We start from the raw sequence: 21,986 nt of genomic DNA, 5'->3' as shown, positions 1-21,986 counted from the left end.
CCCCCTTTTAGAGTCGAGACTCGATAACCCCCATTTCATCCCTCTCTAACAATTTTTCAATTGTGTGTCCCTCCTTGGCAATTTTCGTATTTTGATGTCCCCCATTGGCGATTTTTCCTTTAGAATTCCACCTTCTTTCATGCGAAAGGTGAATTATAAAATAAATCTCTCCTGTACAACCATTTCGTAGTTATACGGTGAACTAAAAAGTCTTACTGTATAGGGTAGAATGTGTATGGGTAATCTCCTCGTCCTTCTAAACTCTTTCCCAATCTTAATGGGGCGCAGTCACTACACGGAAGTGGGTCCTACAATTGTCTGATCTGAACCATTCATTTGATAGGCATTCCTTTGGATCTCATTTGAACCGAAGATCATGTCATTCATACAATCTTAGAATCCTATAATATGTAATCTTAGCCGTTGAATGTGGACCTGAATGTGAACCGTTGTCTACATTCAACAACAAGAATGCACATTCTCTGATTTCACAATTGGATGATTGATTTGATTTTTGGGCCTCAGGAATCCAATACACGACTTGTCAAATGGAGGGCTCTGATCAACCAAAGTTGGGACCCACTGATTGTATCCTTTCCTCCGCCACGTGTCAAGTATCCATGATCTTTCTAGAGAGAGAGAGAGAGAGAGAGAGAGAGAGAGAGAGAGAGAGAGAGAGAGTGTGTGAGTCATGTGATGTTTCGTCCTTTAGCATTAAAAGCATCCAACTACGTGTGAAAGAGACAGAAGAGGCCAAAAGGTCTCCAAGAACGTGGGCGGTGCCGTTACCCACCTTCCCTCTTAACTCATAAAATAAGTACATATAACACGACATGCAAAATGTCTATATTACCCTTCACTAATTTTCTCTTAATTTGGCATTTCTCCTCCTATCCAATTTGCTTAGATGAGAATTAAGCAATTGGGTCCACCACAGGTATTAAGGTTTTGAATTTCAGAGTCAATCAATGGACAAAATCCTCCGATCAACACTTATTTTGTTCAACAATTTGATATCTACGGTGGGATTTGTGAGGCGAGTTTATCTGAATCATGCTCATCAACTTCTTCGAGTCGACTCGGTTTTACTTGGTGAACTTCTCGTTAGAGTCTGAGTTTATGCCTAAGAAACAAATCAAAAATTCCCTCGACGTAAAGTTAATGAATAATTGACTGCATCAATTCCCCTGAGTCAACTCATTTTTTTTCGTGACTGAATTATTGTCTTGCTTTCAAGTAAAAATGATTGAACACACTTAATAATCATTTTGTGAAAGCCAGGGGTAATATGGGAATCCAAATAAAACCTAACTAGCTTCATGAGCCTTCTAATGTTATGAAGACACTGCTACATTAATGAAATCACAAGGATAATGTAGTTAGTAGAGTGGTGGGGTTCCCTTTGACTTGAAAATCCCACAAATGCAAAAGGAGCACCACACCACACCACACCACACTCATCCGAGAAGACGAGTATCGAGCAAAAAAATCACTTCTTGGAGAAGAAGTATAGAGAAGTGAAGGTTCCATGGCAAGAACCCCATGCTGTCATAAAATTGGCCTTAAAAAGGGGCCATGGACATCGGAAGAAGATCGAATTCTCATCGATTTTATAAGCAAGAACGGCCATGGAAGTTGGAGAGTCTTGCCTCAAAAAGCAGATAAAAATAGACCCACAAACTTTTATTTGTTCTTTCTCTTTCGTTGAGATTGATAATATGGAAGAAAAGCTGAATATTTTGACAGTATATCTTTGCTTTTTTTCATTGTTACAGGCTTGCTAAGATGCGGGAAGAGTTGCCGTCTGCGGTGGACGAACTATTTGAGGCCGGATATTAAGCGTGGGCAGTTCTCCTTTGAAGAGGAGGCCGCCATTATCAGCTTGCATTCAGCTCTAGGAAACAAGTAGAGCTCTCTCCCTTTGAAATTCAACTTTTTTGTTAATGGGTTTGGTTTGGATTTGGTATCCTAATCAGAAGAAAATTAAAACACTTGTACAAATCACAGATATATTCACAATAAAATGCTTTTCCATGTGATTTTCTTCATTGTGCTCACACAAAATAGTATACCATTTTTCATGAGGGAACAAAAATAGTTATTTTGTACTTCTCTAATCAGCTTTTAAGTCTTGTGATTTCCAAGATGCTATAGAGAAGATAAACAGTTTTCAGATCTCTCAGCAACCAATCAGATATAGTGGTGAATAATTATGGAGTGCTATTATCAAAACAAGGGAGTAAAAGATATCATTAGGTACACACAACCATATTTACAAAATTCTACAGATTATTGAATTTTTTTTGAAAAAATTCTGATTTTTTATGTCCCATTTTAAACATCGATATTCCCAAATATTCGAAAATTTATTATATTCCTCGAATTAAATACAAATTGTATTAAGTAAACCCAAATTTTCTGAATTAAACACAGATTTTACGAATAATTCATCGATTTCTCATATATATTACTTTGTAAATTTCATGAGAAACTTAAAAATATTGAAAAAGACATTGCAGTGAAAACGGAACTCTGCATCCTAATCGCTAATCCAGTGATAACATATGCTTAACCATTCTTCCATGGTTTTTTATGACTCTTTAAAAAATATAGATTTGCTAGCGTCCATCACAAAAGGCATTTCGCGAATGGCATTTTGCATGTGAGAGCAGCCACACACAGGCTCACTTTTCAGCAGATTTTGTCTTCATTCACGAGGTGGCTGCTCTCACATGCAATAGCCTATCCGCGAAATGCCTGCGATGGAGGCTAGCAAATCCCAAAAAGAATAAGTACATATATTTTGTAACTCTGCACACAACATACATATTACAAGATGAAATAAAATTTACTGTCTTAGATATATAGTTTCTCGTCGCACACTTTAAATAAGTTTGTTTCCTTGGTATGTTTTTCAAGCAATTTTTAATTATATTTTTAAGTGAACACAACCAGAAAAAAATTAAAATTTGATTAACGTTGGATAATTATTATAACAGATGGTCTGCTATAGCTGCTCGCCTGCCCGGCAGAACTGATAATGAGATCAAGAACCACTGGAACACCCATCTGAAGAAACGGCTACTGGGCCTGGGAATCGATCCGGTAACTCATAAGCCCATCCGTGGAGAAACAAACAGCCCATCCAACAACTTCTCCTACTTGAGTCTCCTTAACCAGGTCACTGAGTGGGACCGCTCGAGGCTTGAAGTCGAAATCTCCTGCCAAGATCAAATCCTGCCACTTCAAATCAGAGATTGTTATCATGGACTTGACTTAAGGGCCCAGTATTGTCCAGATGGTTCTCTAAACTTGTTTGAAAATGAACATGGACTTTTTAGAGGGCGCATGGTTGAAGGTCTTGACGTGAAGAAGCCCGCAACTTGGGATGAAGGAAGAGCAACTATTTGAGACAAAGGGAAATCAGAAATGTAAGAATTGGGGAAACATGTTAGAGAAGGTTGAAGCCGTGGATCCAACCACACTCATTTGAAGTAATAATACTCAGGTTGTAGGTTAATTTCACTGTTCCTTGCTTTACTTTGCGTGAGGATTACATGACTCACACTGTCTCGATAAATTTTACTACCTATCTATAGATGTGGAATTGTAGGTTTCTTTTTTTGAATTATGCTTGTTTGGTTTATGTATTGATACTCAGAGAACAATCTCTATGATGGATTGACATGGATAGTTTTTTAATGATTGGATTGATATGGATATTAATTCAAATAAAGCTTGATCTTATCATAATCAGACAACAGGGATGACCGAGCCAGATCTTATGAAACACATCAGGGGGTTCGTCTTTGGAGAGACAGCGGGAGGGGCTCTTTAGCCAACCATCCCCCTGGCCTAAATCCCCGAGAGGGGAATTTAATCTATCAATTGGTCACTAGGGAGATACCAATTCAATGGCCAAGATTTCAAGGATGCCCCTATGAATCTACACTCCTTTTATTACTTTCTGATCTTTCATGTAAATTTACCCTGCCAGTGACAATTGAAGGTGAAAAAAGAAAAAGAAAATTATCTAGGGCAAGTGTGGAAATTCCACATTGTAACTAGATTGCAAGGGTAGCCAGGAAAAAAAGGCGTGATATCTTTTTTTTTTTTTTTTTTCATTTAATATGAAATGATGAAATATTAGAGATAATGTATAAAAACCATTAATTCTGAAAAAAGTAGAAAGGTGTCTTTCTTAATTCCATAAGTTGAGCCCTATTATGCAGCCGAAGAAGAGTGGTGAGTGGTGCTCTTCTACTTGTTGGAATTTGATGGTGAGAGTAGAGAAACAAGAGATAAAGAAGTTATCCTTGTAGAAATATTGCCGGAAAACATTTGGTTTAGCAGTTTGGTGATTGAGAGAGACCATCACTGAGCCCTATAATGGATGGGTCATCCACCAAGAATTTTTTGCATGGAACAATCCTAAACCTCGCCACTTGGGTGACTTTTGAAGGGGTCCAGCTAATTATCGAAACAGTTTCTTATAACTTTGCAAAGTAAAGCAAACATAACACAATTACACATGACCAGGTTTATATAAAAAGTTCAAAAAAAAAAGTGTGTTTGGATCCAGGAAAAAAATTAAGGAAAAAATAATTCACCCCAAAATTCTAGAGAGTTCTTATCAACCACTAGCACAAAGTAGAGAGGTTAGGTGGAGGACGTGGGCAAAATTTTCTTAGTTTGTGACAGTACTCTGTTGTAGCTGAAGGAAACCACTGAAGTAATGATAAAGCCTCTGGGTACTTGGATGACCACTAGCCTCGACAAATAGTGATAACCTGGTTGTGCTGCTCACTAGCAGTCCAATCCTCCAATGTTTAGAACTGATTTAAACTAAAGAACGAAAATATTTCATGCAAAAAATTCATCCCCAGCTGAAGATCAGATAGATAATCCACAAAAATAGAGGTATATCTTATTATATTAGAGCATGACTGGCGAGAAAAGTAAAAGTGGGACATGATACTAGACTTTGACACTAAGTTAGCTGCTAAATGCAATATAAAATTACCATTCAAAAAAAAAAATGCAATATAAAATCAACAAACAGGCAACAAGGAAGCAGTGAAATGCTAGTGGTGAACAGGTACGAATGATACGAAGAAACAGAGGATCTTTCCGAGTGTGAGATGTTTAATCCATATAATCGTGTATGAGAAGCAATTAATATGATTGGCTTTTAATGAAGAACATATAGGTATCTTCTTCTCATATAAATTCATGTTATAACTCATAAAAGATCTACTTTTTGAATTTTCCTCAAAATAATCGCACAAGAAAGATTGTCCAACCCCACAACATCTTATATAAGAAGGCTGAACTATGTCAAGATGATCAAAGGAAAAACTTAAGGTGGCTTACACCAATTAAAAAGAGGAATTTAATGGCTAAGAGTAGAGAAAAACACTGAATAAATAGGCATACGAACCAATTATCACCGAACTTAGGGTGCAAGACAGTTCTAGCCCATGTCAAGACATTAAGGGTCCGTTTGGATGCCGAGAAGATTTTGATTTGGATTTCTCACATTTGCAGCCCTTTATGTGTTGTGATTTGGATCCGGATCAAATCCTTGGATTTCTAAATCAGTGACTGACAGTGAAAAAAAATAGAAAAATATGCTGTGGAAATAAGTAACTGGAAATCCACAGATCTGACGGTTTTCTTCACCCTCTTTGCTCCTCAACCTCTCCCCTCTAGTAGGAAGTACGCCCTTCTCTCTCTGTCTCCCTCAGCATGAGCTGGCGGATCTATTCATTTTGTATTCAAAACTCAATTCCAAATCCAAATCCAAATCCAAAATATGAGGTATCCAAACAGGCCCTAAGGGTATTCAAACAATGAATTGATTGAATAACAAAAATACAATGAACAAAAATAACAAACAACGAGCAACAACCAGAGAAGGATGGTGATTCCGTATAAGCTCAATCTTCAATTGAAATCCACGATAGGAAATATTTAAAGAGGGAATAATTTGGGATATTGATTATTATTATTTCTTTTGAATGGTAAAATTTGGGATATTGATGTGGATGGAACAAATAACAAAGTAAAAAACATATGGAGATGGATGCAAAAAACTGCATAATCATGAAGCCACTCCAAGTGCAACCTACTTGCATGCATCACGTGACTGGAATGTTTGAAAGTCCACAATTTTAAGGTTTCAATCAACAACGTAGTAAATCAAGCACCAGAAGATGCAGCCCTAGAAAGCAGACAAATTTAAATTAGTAGTCAAGAGTACAATGTAAATTATCAAAACAAGGCCAAATCACATTATTCAGGTATGGAGTTTTGCACGAAAGGCCTGTCTGTCAAGCATCACAAGTCAAAATTAATTAGTAAATACTAAATAGCCTAGTAAGGTAGCAATTCACACTGTTCAAAAGAAAAGGGCGGGGAGAACATTTCATCTCTTTGCAAGTCATAATATCTTGAACCATCAAATCATCCAATAAAACTCCATGTATGCATCTGGATGCCTTGAATATCGCCATAATCATGGCATAATAATCACAATAACTGATCATGCATTGCCATAATGCACAACCTTCAATTAAATGATTCAAAGTGGTTATCAACTTATCATTCCATATATCAGGACTCTCAGAAGTAAACTGAAGCACTTATTTTGGATCATTTAACAGACCAAAATAAAATGATCAACAGTTGCAAAGACAAGACAAATTGACATGAGCGCTATACTTCCATGCACAGAAGACAGTAAAAGTTGTACGTCCCAGCATTGAGAGGAAATAGACTCCTATCTCCTGTATGTGGAAGTGGAGTTTACGGAGTCCCACCACCAACAGGAGGAAAACAAAAATGTCTCGGGAACCTTTTTGGATAATCGGAAACGGTATCACCCTTGATGTCTGATCCAACAGCAGACTTAAAAAGTGGTCTGCTGTCAGATCAAAAATCAAGGGTGGTACCGCCCACACTTGAGGTCACGGCCGGGCACCATATAATTTCTCATCGGAAACAGAAAGGGGTATTTGATTGCTAAAAATTGTCTAATACAAATTTAAAAATCTAAACAATCGAGAAAAAAAATAATGCATCTATAATGCATGTCACATAAAGAAAAAGCACTTTTTTCAGCCCATCCTCTAGTACAATGACAGAGAGAATTGACAAAGGGGATTATACCCATGACGTAAACGAGACAAAGTTTTGACTTGGAAAAACAAAACATACCTGGCTGTCAAGCCTTAGGCTTCAAAGAGAGGCCTGCCTCCACTTTCTTTATTTCAAAAATGAGCATCCTCCACATCTTCAGTACAAACATCTCAGCTTCATCATCCAAGATGGACTGAAGAAGTTCCAGCATTTGTGATGCGCGCACATGCTCCTTGGTACTCGAAACAATATAGTCCACCAACGTTGCTTCTTCCTCTCCAAGAAACTCTGTTATCTTCTTTGAAATCCACGGTCTCATTCTCTCATGTAGCTCATGCTGTGAAATTTCATATTGCACACTAAATTGTAAACATAATCACCATAAACACATCCTTGCTATCATACACATGAAAACATTACAACGTAGTCTAATCTCTATGAGATGTAACTTAAGAGATGTTTTAGAGGTTCAAAAGCCATGCCTCTGCCCAATGGTGAGATTTCAAAAAGCTAGGTAGACGATTTGTTTTTATTCCAGCCAGAACACCAGAATGTTCCTTTACAGATTGGAAGATGGAACATAAAAACATAATCTGATGTTCCAGTACATATTTGGGGAAAACTGTGGAGGTACCGCCTTAACAGAGCATATAGCTCTTCCAGCTGGAATAGCCCAATCCTGCCCAACACCCATTGAGATTTTTGGATACCATAGAGGAGATCCAGAACAGTGGAGAGTTCATCCACATTTTGCCATGAGCCAATTCCGATGCAAATGCTCTATGGAATCACTAGGGAGTCAATCATACAACTTGATTGAATATCGCCATAATCAAAAGAAAAGGGCGGGGAGAACATTTCATCTCTTTGCAAGTCATAATATCTTGAACCATCAAATCATCCAATAAAACTCCATGTATGCATCTGGATGCCTTGAATATCGCCATAATCATGGCATAATAATCACAATAACTGATCATGCATTGCCATAATGCACAACCTTCAATTAAATGATTCAAAGTGGTTATCAACTTATCATTCCATATATCAGGACTCTCAGAAGTAAACTGAAGCACTTATTTTGGATCATTTAACAGACCAAAATAAAATGATCAACAGTTGCAAAGACAAGACAAATTGACATGAGCGCTATACTTCCATGCACAGAAGACAGTAAAAGTTGTACGTCCCAGCATTGAGAGGAAATAGACTCCTATCTCCTGTATGTGGAAGTGGAGTTTACGGAGTCCCACCACCAACAGGAGGAAAACAAAAATGTCTCGGGAACCTTTTTGGATAATCGGAAACGGTATCACCCTTGATGTCTGATCCAACAGCAGACTTAAAAAGTGGTCTGCTGTCAGATCAAAAATCAAGGGTGGTACCGCCCACACTTGAGGTCACGGCCGGGCACCATATAATTTCTCATCGGAAACAGAAAGGGGTATTTGATTGCTAAAAATTGTCTAATACAAATTTAAAAATCTAAACAATCGAGAAAAAAAATAATGCATCTATAATGCATGTCACATAAAGAAAAAGCACTTTTTTCAGCCCATCCTCTAGTACAATGACAGAGAGAATTGACAAAGGGGATTATACCCATGACGTAAACGAGACAAAGTTTTGACTTGGAAAAACAAAACATACCTGGCTGTCAAGCCTTAGGCTTCAAAGAGAGGCCTGCCTCCACTTTCTTTATTTCAAAAATGAGCATCCTCCACATCTTCAGTACAAACATCTCAGCTTCATCATCCAAGATGGACTGAAGAAGTTCCAGCATTTGTGATGCGCGCACATGCTCCTTGGTACTCGAAACAATATAGTCCACCAACGTTGCTTCTTCCTCTCCAAGAAACTCTGTTATCTTCTTTGAAATCCACGGTCTCATTCTCTCATGTAGCTCATGCTGTGAAATTTCATATTGCACACTAAATTGTAAACATAATCACCATAAACACATCCTTGCTATCATACACATGAAAACATTACAACGTAGTCTAATCTCTATGAGATGTAACTTAAGAGATGTTTTAGAGGTTCAAAAGCCATGCCTCTGCCCAATGGTGAGATTTCAAAAAGCTAGGTAGACGATTTGTTTTTATTCCAGCCAGAACACCAGAATGTTCCTTTACAGATTGGAAGATGGAACATAAAAACATAATCTGATGTTCCAGTACATATTTGGGGAAAACTGTGGAGGTACCGCCTTAACAGAGCATATAGCTCTTCCAGCTGGAATAGCCCAATCCTGCCCAACACCCATTGAGATTTTTGGATACCATAGAGGAGATCCAGAACAGTGGAGAGTTCATCCACATTTTGCCATGAGCCAATTCCGATGCAAATGCTCTATGGAATCACTAGGGAGTCAATCATACAACTTGATTGAATATCGCCATAATCAAAAGAAAAGGGCGGGGAGAACATTTCATCTCTTTGCAAGTCATAATATCTTGAACCATCAAATCATCCAATAAAACTCCATGTATGCATCTGGATGCCTTGAATATCGCCATAATCATGGCATAATAATCACAATAACTGATCATGCATTGCCATAATGCACAACCTTCAATTAAATGATTCAAAGTGGTTATCAACTTATCATTCCATATATCAGGACTCTCAGAAGTAAACTGAAGCACTTATTTTGGATCATTTAACAGACCAAAATAAAATGATCAACAGTTGCAAAGACAAGACAAATTGACATGAGCGCTATACTTCCATGCACAGAAGACAGTAAAAGTTGTACGTCCCAGCATTGAGAGGAAATAGACTCCTATCTCCTGTATGTGGAAGTGGAGTTTACGGAGTCCCACCACCAACAGGAGGAAAACAAAAATGTCTCGGGAACCTTTTTGGATAATCGGAAACGGTATCACCCTTGATGTCTGATCCAACAGCAGACTTAAAAAGTGGTCTGCTGTCAGATCAAAAATCAAGGGTGGTACCGCCCACACTTGAGGTCACGGCCGGGCACCATATAATTTCTCATCGGAAACAGAAAGGGGTATTTGATTGCTAAAAATTGTCTAATACAAATTTAAAAATCTAAACAATCGAGAAAAAAAATAATGCATCTATAATGCATGTCACATAAAGAAAAAGCACTTTTTTCAGCCCATCCTCTAGTACAATGACAGAGAGAATTGACAAAGGGGATTATACCCATGACGTAAACGAGACAAAGTTTTGACTTGGAAAAACAAAACATACCTGGCTGTCAAGCCTTAGGCTTCAAAGAGAGGCCTGCCTCCACTTTCTTTATTTCAAAAATGAGCATCCTCCACATCTTCAGTACAAACATCTCAGCTTCATCATCCAAGATGGACTGAAGAAGTTCCAGCATTTGTGATGCGCGCACATGCTCCTTGGTACTCGAAACAATATAGTCCACCAACGTTGCTTCTTCCTCTCCAAGAAACTCTGTTATCTTCTTTGAAATCCACGGTCTCATTCTCTCATGTAGCTCATGCTGTGAAATTTCATATTGCACACTAAATTGTAAACATAATCACCATAAACACATCCTTGCTATCATACACATGAAAACATTACAACGTAGTCTAATCTCTATGAGATGTAACTTAAGAGATGTTTTAGAGGTTCAAAAGCCATGCCTCTGCCCAATGGTGAGATTTCAAAAAGCTAGGTAGACGATTTGTTTTTATTCCAGCCAGAACACCAGAATGTTCCTTTACAGATTGGAAGATGGAACATAAAAACATAATCTGATGTTCCAGTACATATTTGGGGAAAACTGTGGAGGTACCGCCTTAACAGAGCATATAGCTCTTCCAGCTGGAATAGCCCAATCCTGCCCAACACCCATTGAGATTTTTGGATACCATAGAGGAGATCCAGAACAGTGGAGAGTTCATCCACATTTTGCCATGAGCCAATTCCGATGCAAATGCTCTATGGAATCACTAGGGAGTCAATCATACAACTTGATCAGCCCATCTGACTGTCCTTGTCCTGTTTTACTATCCTTTGTATTTATCTTTTCTTTTTTGATATATTGTTATTGACAACCTCAGTCATTGGGCTTGGCTCCTCTTCAATAAATTTCACTATTAAAAAAAGGGCGATGATTCCGCGCCCCCCCCCCCCCCCCCCTCAGTAGGATAATGCGCCCCACTTTTAACGTGATTTAACGTCAAAAAGCGTTAAAAGCCTGCCCACAATTCACATTAAAATGGGGACGCATTATTTGTGTGTGTGTGTGGGGGGACGCAAGAAATCATCTCTTTAAAAAAAATCCTTTATTCCAAAAGACCCAAAACCAGTGCTAGACAACATATTCTGGCAACCCTTTTTCACACTAGTTCTACAGCAGTGAGAACCATCAACCTTCTCCTGCATGCTTTCTAAAAATCTTTCCATTTATTTTCTTTTGTGTTGTTTCTCATTTACTTCCTTTTGATTTGTGCGTGGGTGTGTATTGTTTCTCAAACAAGCCTGGAACATTAAAGAGTATCATATCATTTGGGAAAGAATTGACAAGTCAGATTCAAAGAGAAGGAAATGGAAATCAAGAATTGACAAGTTAGATTCAAAAGAATGCCAACAACAAATCCGAACTTCCCCTCCAAATAATCACCAAAACTCTCAGTTATACCCATGTGTCTGCTCCATAGATTATAGTAAGTTGTTTGACATAGGATGAAGAAAGGACTTGTTTAACATTCAATAATTCATTCAAATTTGCATATAAAGAAATTGAACGCATTGAGAAAGAGAAAAGGTCGAAGTGCAGAAAGCCTCACCTTGTCATATACGGCCCAGTTAATGTCATACGAAAACAACTCTTCCTTAGTCTTAGGTATCATATCAATTAACTGTTTTGCATCCAAAAGCTTCTTGTTTCCATGTGTCTTCTGCTTATCTGCTCCATGTTCCCGATCCCTGTCTCGGTCAAGAATCTTATCATGCACTTTCTCTCGGTTTTCATCTCTAGCAAGGTTACTCCCCACTTCATTTCGGTCTCGTTCTCTCTGGCTCAGTCTGTCATTAGATCGCCTATTTCTTTCCCTTCCCATTTCAGATCTCTCTTCTTTGGGGTTAATATTGGAGATGCGCTTAGCAAATTCTGCGGCTGCCACAAGATTTGGCGGTGTTCCAAAAACAGTAGATTGGACCGCCTGTAATTCCTCGGTGGAGTAATCGATAGGCACTAGAGGTCTCATCTTTTTCTCCTTCTCTGCATCCTCATCATCCTCTTCGTGAAAAACAGACAGGACAGTAGTTCGTTTTCCTGAACCTACAAGACCAAACCCTAGCTTTCGAGCAGGAGCACTATCCTGCCTCATATCTGATCCAGCGATCAAACCAATGCTTAGTTCATCGCCAGTGCCACTCCTTAGGATTCCATCATCTGTAGAGGAAAAATAAATCCAAGCCTATTTCAAGGGGGGACAAGAAAGATTATCATTCAAGGATGAAAAATAAGGCATGATAAACTTACCAGCATGATTAGTATGACCAGAATCGCTCTCATAAAACTGGTCTACAACATTTTCTCTACCCTCAACCTTAATTTCCTCTTCTGGGGTCATGAGTTTTTCACTCCCATTCGGCACAAACATGGAATCATCATGCTGTCGCCGCTCTTGCTCTTCATCCGCCTTCCTCTTGGCCTCGGCAATTTCTTTGTCTTCTCTTAATTGGTCGGCCAAGTCATCTTCCTTCTCCCGCTGCCTCTTTTTCCTCCACTCTTGAAATCCGCTACTCCTACGCCTCCGCTTTCTTGTATCATCATCATCACTGTCGTCTTCCTGATCCATGATCTCCCTCCACCTTTCCCGTTCCTTTTCCTTCTCCCTCTCTTTCTCATGCAGTCGCAGATACTCTTTCTCTCTCTCTCTAGATTCCCATTCCTTAACACGTTCCCTATATAAACGTTCAGCCTCTCGGATTTTTATCTCTTGCTCCCTCTCCCTCCTCACCCTCTCTCTCTCCCGTTCTCTCTCATATCTTTCTAGTTCCCTTTCTTTCCCCCGTTTCAAATCCCGCTCCCTATTCCTCTCTCTACTTCTCCTATCATACCTTCTACTAGACGAGCTTGTTTCATGTCTATCATGCTCAGCAGCGGCCTTGCTTTCACTCGTTGTTTCATCGTCATTTTTATCTTCAGCCGCATCTGCGACAACAAAAACCACGCATGATTGGAAGTCAAAATCATAATCATAATTATAATAAAGAAGGCAACGAACTTAAGACTGTATCACCATTCAAAAAAAAAAACTTAAGACAATATGGCACAAAGAAATGAACTTTCTAATATCAGTAAGACTCACCACTTTTCATGATATCCACATCAGAATCTACATCCCTTGATTTTGTAGGCACTTCAGAATTTGACTTGGCAGAACCATCACTAGGATGTTGAACAGGTGGCGGTGGAGGGGGTAGGGGCTTGGTCTTTAACCTCTCTTCCATCATATTAGTAAGCTTTTCCAAAGCATCTCTGTCTGCCTCTCGATCTTCATCTGTCACAATACCAAATTTCTGGGCAGCATCTTGAGTTTCTTTATTCACTGATTCATCCTCAACAGTTTTTGAGCCCTCCACTGAAGGCTTCGTGGGATCGAGCTTTTCAACACCTGGGGCACTTTCATGCTCTTTTTCATCACCTTCAGCTTCGCTTTCCTTGAGTTTCTTTTCTCTTTCAGTTTTTTTCTCAACATAACGCTCTAGGTATTCCCTTGTTGCTTGGTTAACGTTTAGCTGTCAAAGTATAAGATTAATCCAGAAAATGTAAAGAAAATTCGCAACGATAATTAATTTAAGATGGTACATGAAAGATAAAGTAGGAATACAACCGAGTTGTAGTTAACTGAAAGGCTTTGTGTGATAGATTCATATGAAAAATAATGTTCTCAATGAGCGAATTTTTTACGCACACCGTTATCTACCAATGTCAAATAATGGCATACAAAACGTCAATAATAATTCGAGTACCCAAACAGTAGATCAGGGCCAGGTCAGCTGCATCATTGAAGATGCCAACTCGTCCATGACACACGTATTTTAGCTTAGACATGATCAATATTTTTTATTACTTTTGTAACTCTATTAGTAGAATCGGAATTGCCCAAGATGATTATCTCCGATTCTACCAGTGTTTAAAAACTCGTTGACACGACAAGAAACTCGCCTGAGTCGACAAGGATTTTTCTTAGGCTGCGTTCCACGTTGCACCACATCTGCATTCTGCGTTTTGCCCCACAGAGTCAATAAAAACTCCTTTGACTCTCCCGAGTTATGACCGCGTCAACTGCATTCTTGGCCATGTCCGCACCGAGTCGACAAGGATTTTTCTTGGCCGCGTTCCATGTCACATCCGTGTTTTTAAACACTGGTTTCTACCATTAACTTCCTGTTTTGTGTCCGTAGTCCAATACAGAATTTGACAGACAACTACCTTTTGGCATGAATAGAGTTAGTCAGGATTCAAACTTTTAGTATGAACACTATCTTATCAATACTATCCACTCTACACTTTCAATACATGCGACGAAAGTCATAATAATAAAGTGGAGATAAAATAGAAAGCAAGATTTATGTCCTTCAGCCATAACAGAAGGGGAAACAAGTATCATGTTGATGATGAGGATGTAGTTACCTCGACATATCTGAAAGATTGCAGCAAGGGAGTGACGAACTCTATCTTTTGTCATTTACTCTTTGGTGGAACCTATTGCCCCCGAATCCTAGGGGAGTATGGTTTGCAGTTTGATTGGATGAGAAGGGCGGACCATTGCAGTTGAATTATATCTCTCTCTTCCAATATGTCCATGATATGACATGATTTTTATTGACGCCGTTACCTATGGCAGGCTAAATAGGGGCATGTCAGCTTCATCATGATTGAGATAACGAGACAATATAATTATTGAAGGGAATCCTTGGCCCACGAGAACCTGAATTGTATGCAGAGCTCATTGGTTTCTCTAAAATAGCCGGGTCTTATGATACTGAATTGTGAATTCCCAGCTCGAGCAGGACCTGGTGGTAAAGAACATATAATCTTATCAGGAAGTATAGAAGGGACTTTATTTCTCGCTTCAAGGTAAGATAAATTTGACTGGAGCAACACCATCCAATTTGCCATTTTACCACACAGTTACCTATTCGACTATCTGCAACAATAGTGGATACAGTCACCTATTCTTGGTAAGATAACTTTGACTGGGGCAACACTGTCCAATTTGCCAGTTTACTTTACGTGATACACTCACCTATTTGACTAAATACAACCATAGTGGATAGCCTGAGAAGATTGAGAAACTACCGATGGAGCAGAAGTGGTATCAATACAGCACATCTAGTAGACTAGAATGTGGAGTTCGGACCAGATGTTGGATGGAATGGAGATAAAAGGATAGAGCACCTTCAACTTACATCTCAACAAATGATCCGGAAGGATAAGAATGCTGAAATGGTAACCTACACCTTAATTCTCATAGCAAAATGTGAGAAGCATAATGAACATTTTACACCTTTGATAGCGAGGTGAATAATGTGGGACAGGCAGTAGAACCATAGTTGCCAGTTCGGGAAACGGAAACAGGAAACGGTACGTGAAACGGAAACGTGAAACGCGTGAAAAAAATCAAAGGGGAAACGAGAAACGGGAAACACCTTGGGAAACGCAAGGGAAACCTAAAGGAAATGCTAGTGAAACACATAAATGTGATGGTAACGCATATATTGATAAGGACAGCCCTCTTTAGTGTATTTATCTTTAAACTAGATAGGGTTGTTCACATAAAACTAAAGGGGGTTTAAATATACCCTTTAAAAGTATTAAAATTCCAAGAAACATGTTTCCATGGAAGTGAAACGCGTTTCCAAGAAATGGGAAACGCGTTTCACAAACGTTTCATAGGCGTTTCACCATTTTCCAAAAAGCGTCTCTTACCCGTTTCCCACCTACCCTAGGCGTTTCCTGCTTCTATGAGTAGAACACCTTTCAGAATTTTAGCTAAGATTATGTCTTTGTGGTGAGGGTAGCCAAAAGGGTTCCTTGGCCCTTCATTATCTTCCAATTTTAAGGAGCACATTGAATCATAGGGTAATGACAACCGAATTTCTATTTACTTCAGGGATTTTTTATGATCAAGTTGTCTAGCCCTAAAAGGGTTTGTCCGGTGTAGCCACACAAAAGTTATGGCTCTTCATCATGATATGGGACATCTTGATCACATATCGTGGTGGGTATGACACCTAGGTTTTGGTTACAGAGTCGAGCTAGATATTTTTATGTTAGATCATCAGGTAATTCGAGTCTCAACTCAACTCAACTAAGCCTTTGTCCCAAACTAGTTGGGGTCTGTTAATGAATCCTTTATAAAATTTACATGAAGAAGGTGAAAGGATCTATCCGGCTCAAATTGACTAAGTCTAATCCTGACACTAGTTGGGTTTGTCTACATGGATCATTTTCAACCATTCTCTCATATCCAAGGTCATGTTCTCTGTTATGTTCCTAGCCATCAAGTCTTTCCTCACTGTTTCTACCCAAGTTGTTTTTGGTCTGTGCCTACCTCTCTTTACTCAATCAACTTGGCAATTCCAGTCTACAACACTATAATGTTCTTGGATATTAGGAGAACAAAACTCCACCACATGCATTGGCTGGTACATGGTTAGAAATCAAGGAATTGTGATATGAAGAACCCATTATTTCTTTAACTCATGTACAACCAGAGTAAGTGTATTCTTGGTGTCTTTGCTAGTCTCAAGAACATGATTACAGTCTCATTCCAGAGCTGCAAGAGAGGGCAGCCATATAACATTCTTTGGATTAAGTATAGATGCTAAAGTTATGAGTGGACTGGATTGAGTCTCATCAGATTTAATCCCCTGTTGAGACCTAGAGACACTTGGGACGGCCTTCCTTGAGTCTAGCCATCGCCCGAAGAATGTTTTAAGTGAGCAAGGGGAATGAAATCCTTTGTTGTGCCAAAAGGGAATATAGACAACGATCGAGGCTAAGGTTTTGGTGCTGTGGAATGAACTGTTGTGCAGATGTCTTGTATTCTGGCATTATACAGGACACTGACGGACTAATGTGCACGACGCACACGCGGGTTGAGCTAAGTTTTGGGTTTTCTCTTAAGGTATTTCAGAAAATTTCTCCACGTAGTGGCATTGATATATAAGCCAAATGTTAGGGCTGCGGCATGAGGGTTTTTTTTTTTTTTTTTTTTTTTTTTTTTTTTTTTTTTTTACGTTTCTTGGCCAAGAAGAAGAGAGTTTGTAACTGTAACCCTAGACTGAAATAGTGAAAATTTGCCCCCTCCTCTCCCCGGTGGACGTAGGCAGTGCTGAACCGTGTAAAATCTTGTGCTTCTTGTGTGATTGTTTTCTTTGCATCATTTCTTGACGTTTTGCTGCACATCGTGTTCGATCCGTGTTGAGAAAGTATTTCTTGGTTTTTCTACATGAACAAATTCTATTGGAAGAATGGACTTATGCCACGTCTAGATTGAAGGGAACTCGATTCATGACATCAGATCACCTGAAGGGGAGTTCCCTCTTCCTTAGTGGTTGTTCACTCGATATCTGTCAACTTGCCAACTTCTCCAAAAGCTTAAGTTGTTGGAGAGGTAGGTAAGTTAACTTGGTATCAGAGCCAAAGGTCTCGAGTTCAAACCTCTCCGATGTCAAAAAAAAAATCCACATGCAATGGTCAATGTGGGACCACATGTGCCACGTGTTTGCCAAGTGTGCCGCACGTGAGGGGGAGTGTTAAAGTATAAAAGATTAAATACAGCCCTTCTCCAACAACTTAAGCTTTTGGAGAAGTTGGTAAGTTAACAATATCAGGAGATGGAGTACATACTCTACAATTTCTTTATTCGACATATCTCAAGCATCTACCAGACACAAAAGTTGTCCATACTAACTTTAAAAATAAATTGTCAAATGTATTACTTTGATTAAATGGAAATACATGCCCAAAGTAAAACTTTCATCGAAGTGTATAACACACATGGTTATCCATCAGAGACAGTACACATTGTTATTTATGCTTGGGAAAGAAAAGAGGAAGATTCCAGTTCAAAAAAGAAAAAGAAAAAAGAAGATGTCTGCAGCTTGTCAGCAGGTAAATCAGTCCAATCAAATGGTCCCAATTAAAGCTTCAAATTCTTATTGTGTAGCAGCAATTCTTAGCATGAATCAAACAACAAAAACTTGAAGCGTGAACTATGAAGAGAATACTCAAATATGAAATGAAAAATGAACAAAAGTAATATGAATGCACGCATACCACCAGTCTATGAAGAGATTACTCAAATATGAAATGAAAAAAGAAGAAAAATAATATGAATGCAAGCATACCACCAGTTCTTGTCCATCAACATTAAATTTACTTAGCAAGCGCAAAGCACGGAGCACTCCTTCAGCAGACTCAAATTCACAAAAACCAAAGCCTCTTGGAGAGCCATCGGTGGGATCTTGAGCACGTTTCCAACTCTTAACCGGTCCACAAAGCTTCACAAAGAGTAGAGACATCATTATAGCATGCCCAGAATAAATAGGCTCAAATTTGCTCATAAATAACAAATGTGAAGAAGTATCAAAGCTAATCAATCTAACAGAACAGAAACCTACCCGAAGGATAGAGAGCAGAAAATCATTTTCCACGGTTGGGGCTATTTTTCCAACATACACTGTGGTCTGTGGCTTCTCTGTTGGTGGAACAATAGGAACTAATGGCCTGATCACAGGACTTGCGATGGGAGGAACTCCACGGATCCCAGGAACAGGAGGCCGAGATAGTGGTGGAATCGGACCAATTGCAGGTGGCAGACGAGGGGGAAAGCCAGGGCGAACCATAGCTGTGTATGGAGCAGGATAAAGAGGAATGCCTGCAGAAAGACAACAACCTCTTTGCATACTTGTCAGACCAGGCTTAGAAATCAAACATGATATAGCCCTTTCCACTAAATATATATTGATGTAAGGAAGAAAATATAGATAAGAATGATTAAACGTTGTTACCACAAAATACAAGCATATTAGAGATGTGCAGCACAGGAATGGCAACTATCACCAGCTGAACAGATTACCTGAAGGGACATGCATCACATGAAGAAATATAGCATCCAATTTGTAAACTATACATATGTGTAAAGTCGGCTTACCTTAGCTATATTCTTGAACACAAGCTTCAGAGGTTAGCCCAGGCATTATATTGTGATATTGAGTACTCATGAGACTTGCAGCGTCTTGCTGACGCCATGGGAATCAATGACACAACAGTGCACTATGGATGTTCAATTATCTTTAGAACTATTAAAAGTTAAACAATCCATTGCATGCATAACAATCAAAAAGAACAAAGAAAGGAAACCACAAAAGAAGGGAAAAAGACACAGGTTATAAGAACAAAGGAAATCATAATACCTTGGAACACAAGCGCAATCAGAACTCACTTGGTAAACATGATCTGCCGTCGTGTAAATCAAGAACCATGAAGGCCAACAAGAGAAGCATTCTTAAATCAACAAAAGGTAGCCAACTAAAAATAAAAGGAAAAAAAGAACATCCAAAATTAAGAAAAGAAGATTTAAATACTACCGAAGTCATCAGCATGTTGAGAATAACTTCGAGTTTTGCAATGTCCTGAGGCTAATCTGAAGTTAAAGACCACACTGAGTACTCTATAATAGTTCTTGTCTAACAAAATCACGAAAAATCAGAGAACTTATGCATACCAACATAGATGTTGAAGTGAGGGTCTTTAAAGAACTGCAAGAGGAAACAATACCATCAATCCATGATCTAACGAGACGGGATACCAAATCCATCCTTAACTAACCAACAGTATTTTTTTCACATTCTCTCCACACTCGTAGCAACCAAAACTCGTTCCCTCATACTATCGCATTATGACTATGCACCAAAGACTCAAATTGGCATGAATTTCTCAACATACAAGACAATTTTCTTCAATTTTAGTTTTGTTGGCAATTAGATATGTCTACATTAAAGAAGCAATATGAAAATCCTTTCCACAGAACTAGAATTACATTAATTACAAAACTAAAAACTAAATTAGCATGGAATATCTATGAATAATCCATCACCCAAGTTTCCAATTTCTTAATAAAAAACCCACAAAATGAAAATGGCAAGCTATGAAAAGATACAAACAAAATCAAATCATCCATAGAACACGCATAATTTAAGGAAAACCCACCAGGAGGAGCCAGCATAGTAGCGTATCCGTTGGGTGGTTGCGGGTAAGGACTCGTGGCGGCATTGGGTAGTTGCCCAGGGGCAAAATGGTAAATACCAGCGGGGCGCAAGGGCGATACGGACACGGAGACAGCTCTAGCTCCGGTCACAACACCGGGGGGTTGCAGATTATTGTTCTGGTAATTAGGATTAGGGTTCTGGAAATTAGGGTTAGGGTTTGAAAAAGTGGAGAATTGTGGGGCGACGGGTCTGAAGGACGGGGCAGATGGAGGAATGGCTGTAGGTGCGGCGATCGGAGATGGGGAGAAGGATTGGATTGAAGGAGGTGGTGGAGATATGAGAGCAGGATTTGAATTAGGGTAAGGGTTAGGGTTTTCTGAAGGAGCTGATGCTGATGGTGGTGGTGAAGGTATAGAAGGATCTTGTTCAATTGATGAAGGGGGGTCTGTGTTTTCGGGTTTGGTTTCTAGGGTTAGGGTTGCAGGGGGAGAGGGAGAGACTGCCATTAATCGGGGGCTGATTTGGAGAAAGATGGGGAAGAAAAGAAGAGGATGGATGAAACTAGGTATTGCTGCTTGCTGATTGAACAACTTGAATCCTTCCTTGATACGAGGTTTAGCAATTATGCCGACTGTTCCTTGGGGGCTGTTTATATGCTGGGAAATATTATCTTGGAAACAATTTTTCATGGAAAATGTATAAAATAATTTAAAAAATCCCACTTTTCTAAGAAAACTGCAACGGGGTTAGATATTGGATATTTTGGGGAATTTATATCTACACTCCCTTGAAATGGTTCCCAGATATGATAGCTATCACTATGCGAAGGGCTTTGCTCGGAGAAATAAACGTAACACAGTCCAACCAGAAACTGGCTTGCCTGAGATGCCAAAACCTGCCAACCACTTCACTGAGATGTAGGGGTGTCAACGGACCCAGATGGCCTGATGGACCATCTAAATCAGAGCTTAACCAGGATGTAGACACATTACCATGATGGAGGGGCACATTTCGGATCCCCCATCACCTGAAATTATTTCCGATCGGATCCAGACAAACAAAAACCTGTGGACATACCTAAATCTCATTTCATTATACAATTTTATGAATATACTCTTTAATTGTTTAAAACTTTATAAGTATTATTTTATCGCTACGTATTTTATTAAAATTAAGCTATATGCATTTTAGACTCATGGAGATGGAATTTGACGGCGAATCAATGAGGTCCAAGGAATCGGGAACCAAGCATTGTTGGGTAGCATAGATTTGAGAATTGAAGAGTTGAGGACTTGGCTTGGTTGTCTTTTGTTAATTCCCGTTTTATTTAATAAAACATCTCAGTAACTTTGATCCGCCATACTTCTTCATTACAACTTTAGAATTGTTGGTGTCGCCGAAATTCTTAGATACTTGGTAGGAGGGGATTATAATTTATGAAGTGTATGCCTGAACCGCTTAACAAATATATGATGCATCTAATGAGCCAAAACTAATCCGAGTCTATATTTTTCAGTGTAATGAATCAAACAATTATGCCCGCTTGGATTGCAAGAAAAACATTTATTGTAGAATTTTTTTTTTCTGAGGCATTTATTTTTTGTATTTTCGAGATTTGGAGATAT

The 21,986-nt window shown here is 39.0% G+C and overlaps 2 protein-coding genes across 11 annotated transcripts; one reads left to right on the top strand and one right to left on the bottom strand.

The window, feature by feature from the left end:
* The first annotated feature begins 1,360 nt into the window (after positions 1-1,360).
* LOC143879303 (transcription factor MYB16-like) lies at positions 1,361-3,720 on the top strand. Its single transcript, XM_077381632.1, has 3 exons — positions 1,361-1,661; positions 1,776-1,905; positions 3,000-3,720. The coding sequence occupies exons 1-3, from the start codon at positions 1,529-1,531 to the stop codon at positions 3,409-3,411; spliced, it is 675 nt and encodes a 224-aa protein (XP_077237747.1). The 5' UTR covers positions 1,361-1,528; the 3' UTR covers positions 3,412-3,720.
* LOC143879301 (RNA-binding motif protein 25-like) lies at positions 2,840-21,000 on the bottom strand. Of its 10 annotated transcripts, XR_013251194.1 has the most exons (10): positions 20,363-21,000; positions 18,772-19,028; positions 18,499-18,651; positions 13,446-13,875; positions 12,614-13,288; positions 11,916-12,523; positions 10,363-10,621; positions 8,791-9,049; positions 7,219-7,477; positions 2,840-4,806 (listed from the first exon to the last, which is right to left on the bottom strand). XR_013251194.1 is itself a non-coding variant. In XM_077381625.1 (8 exons), exons 1-7 carry the CDS (start codon positions 20,865-20,867, stop codon positions 10,370-10,372), a joined length of 2,880 nt encoding a protein of 959 aa, XP_077237740.1. In that variant the 5' UTR covers positions 20,868-21,000; the 3' UTR covers positions 8,572-9,049; positions 10,363-10,369. The 10 variants fall into 10 exon arrangements, 8 of the variants coding, with proteins under 8 accessions (XP_077237740.1, XP_077237746.1, XP_077237745.1 ...); XR_013251193.1 differs by lacking the exon at positions 2,840-4,806 and having other exon boundaries at positions 7,000-7,477; XM_077381625.1 differs by lacking the exons at positions 2,840-4,806; positions 7,219-7,477 and having other exon boundaries at positions 8,572-9,049.
* Positions 21,001-21,986: the final 986 nt, after the last annotated feature.

This window comes from Tasmannia lanceolata, unplaced genomic scaffold (assembly GCF_043159265.1).
Source record: "Tasmannia lanceolata isolate RefF3 unplaced genomic scaffold, GAP_Taslan_0.1 ptg000006l, whole genome shotgun sequence".
NCBI classification, from domain to species: Eukaryota; Viridiplantae; Streptophyta; class Magnoliopsida; order Canellales; family Winteraceae; genus Tasmannia; species Tasmannia lanceolata.
Note: the sequence above shows the minus strand (reverse complement) of the source record. Positions and strands in the feature narration are given on the sequence as shown.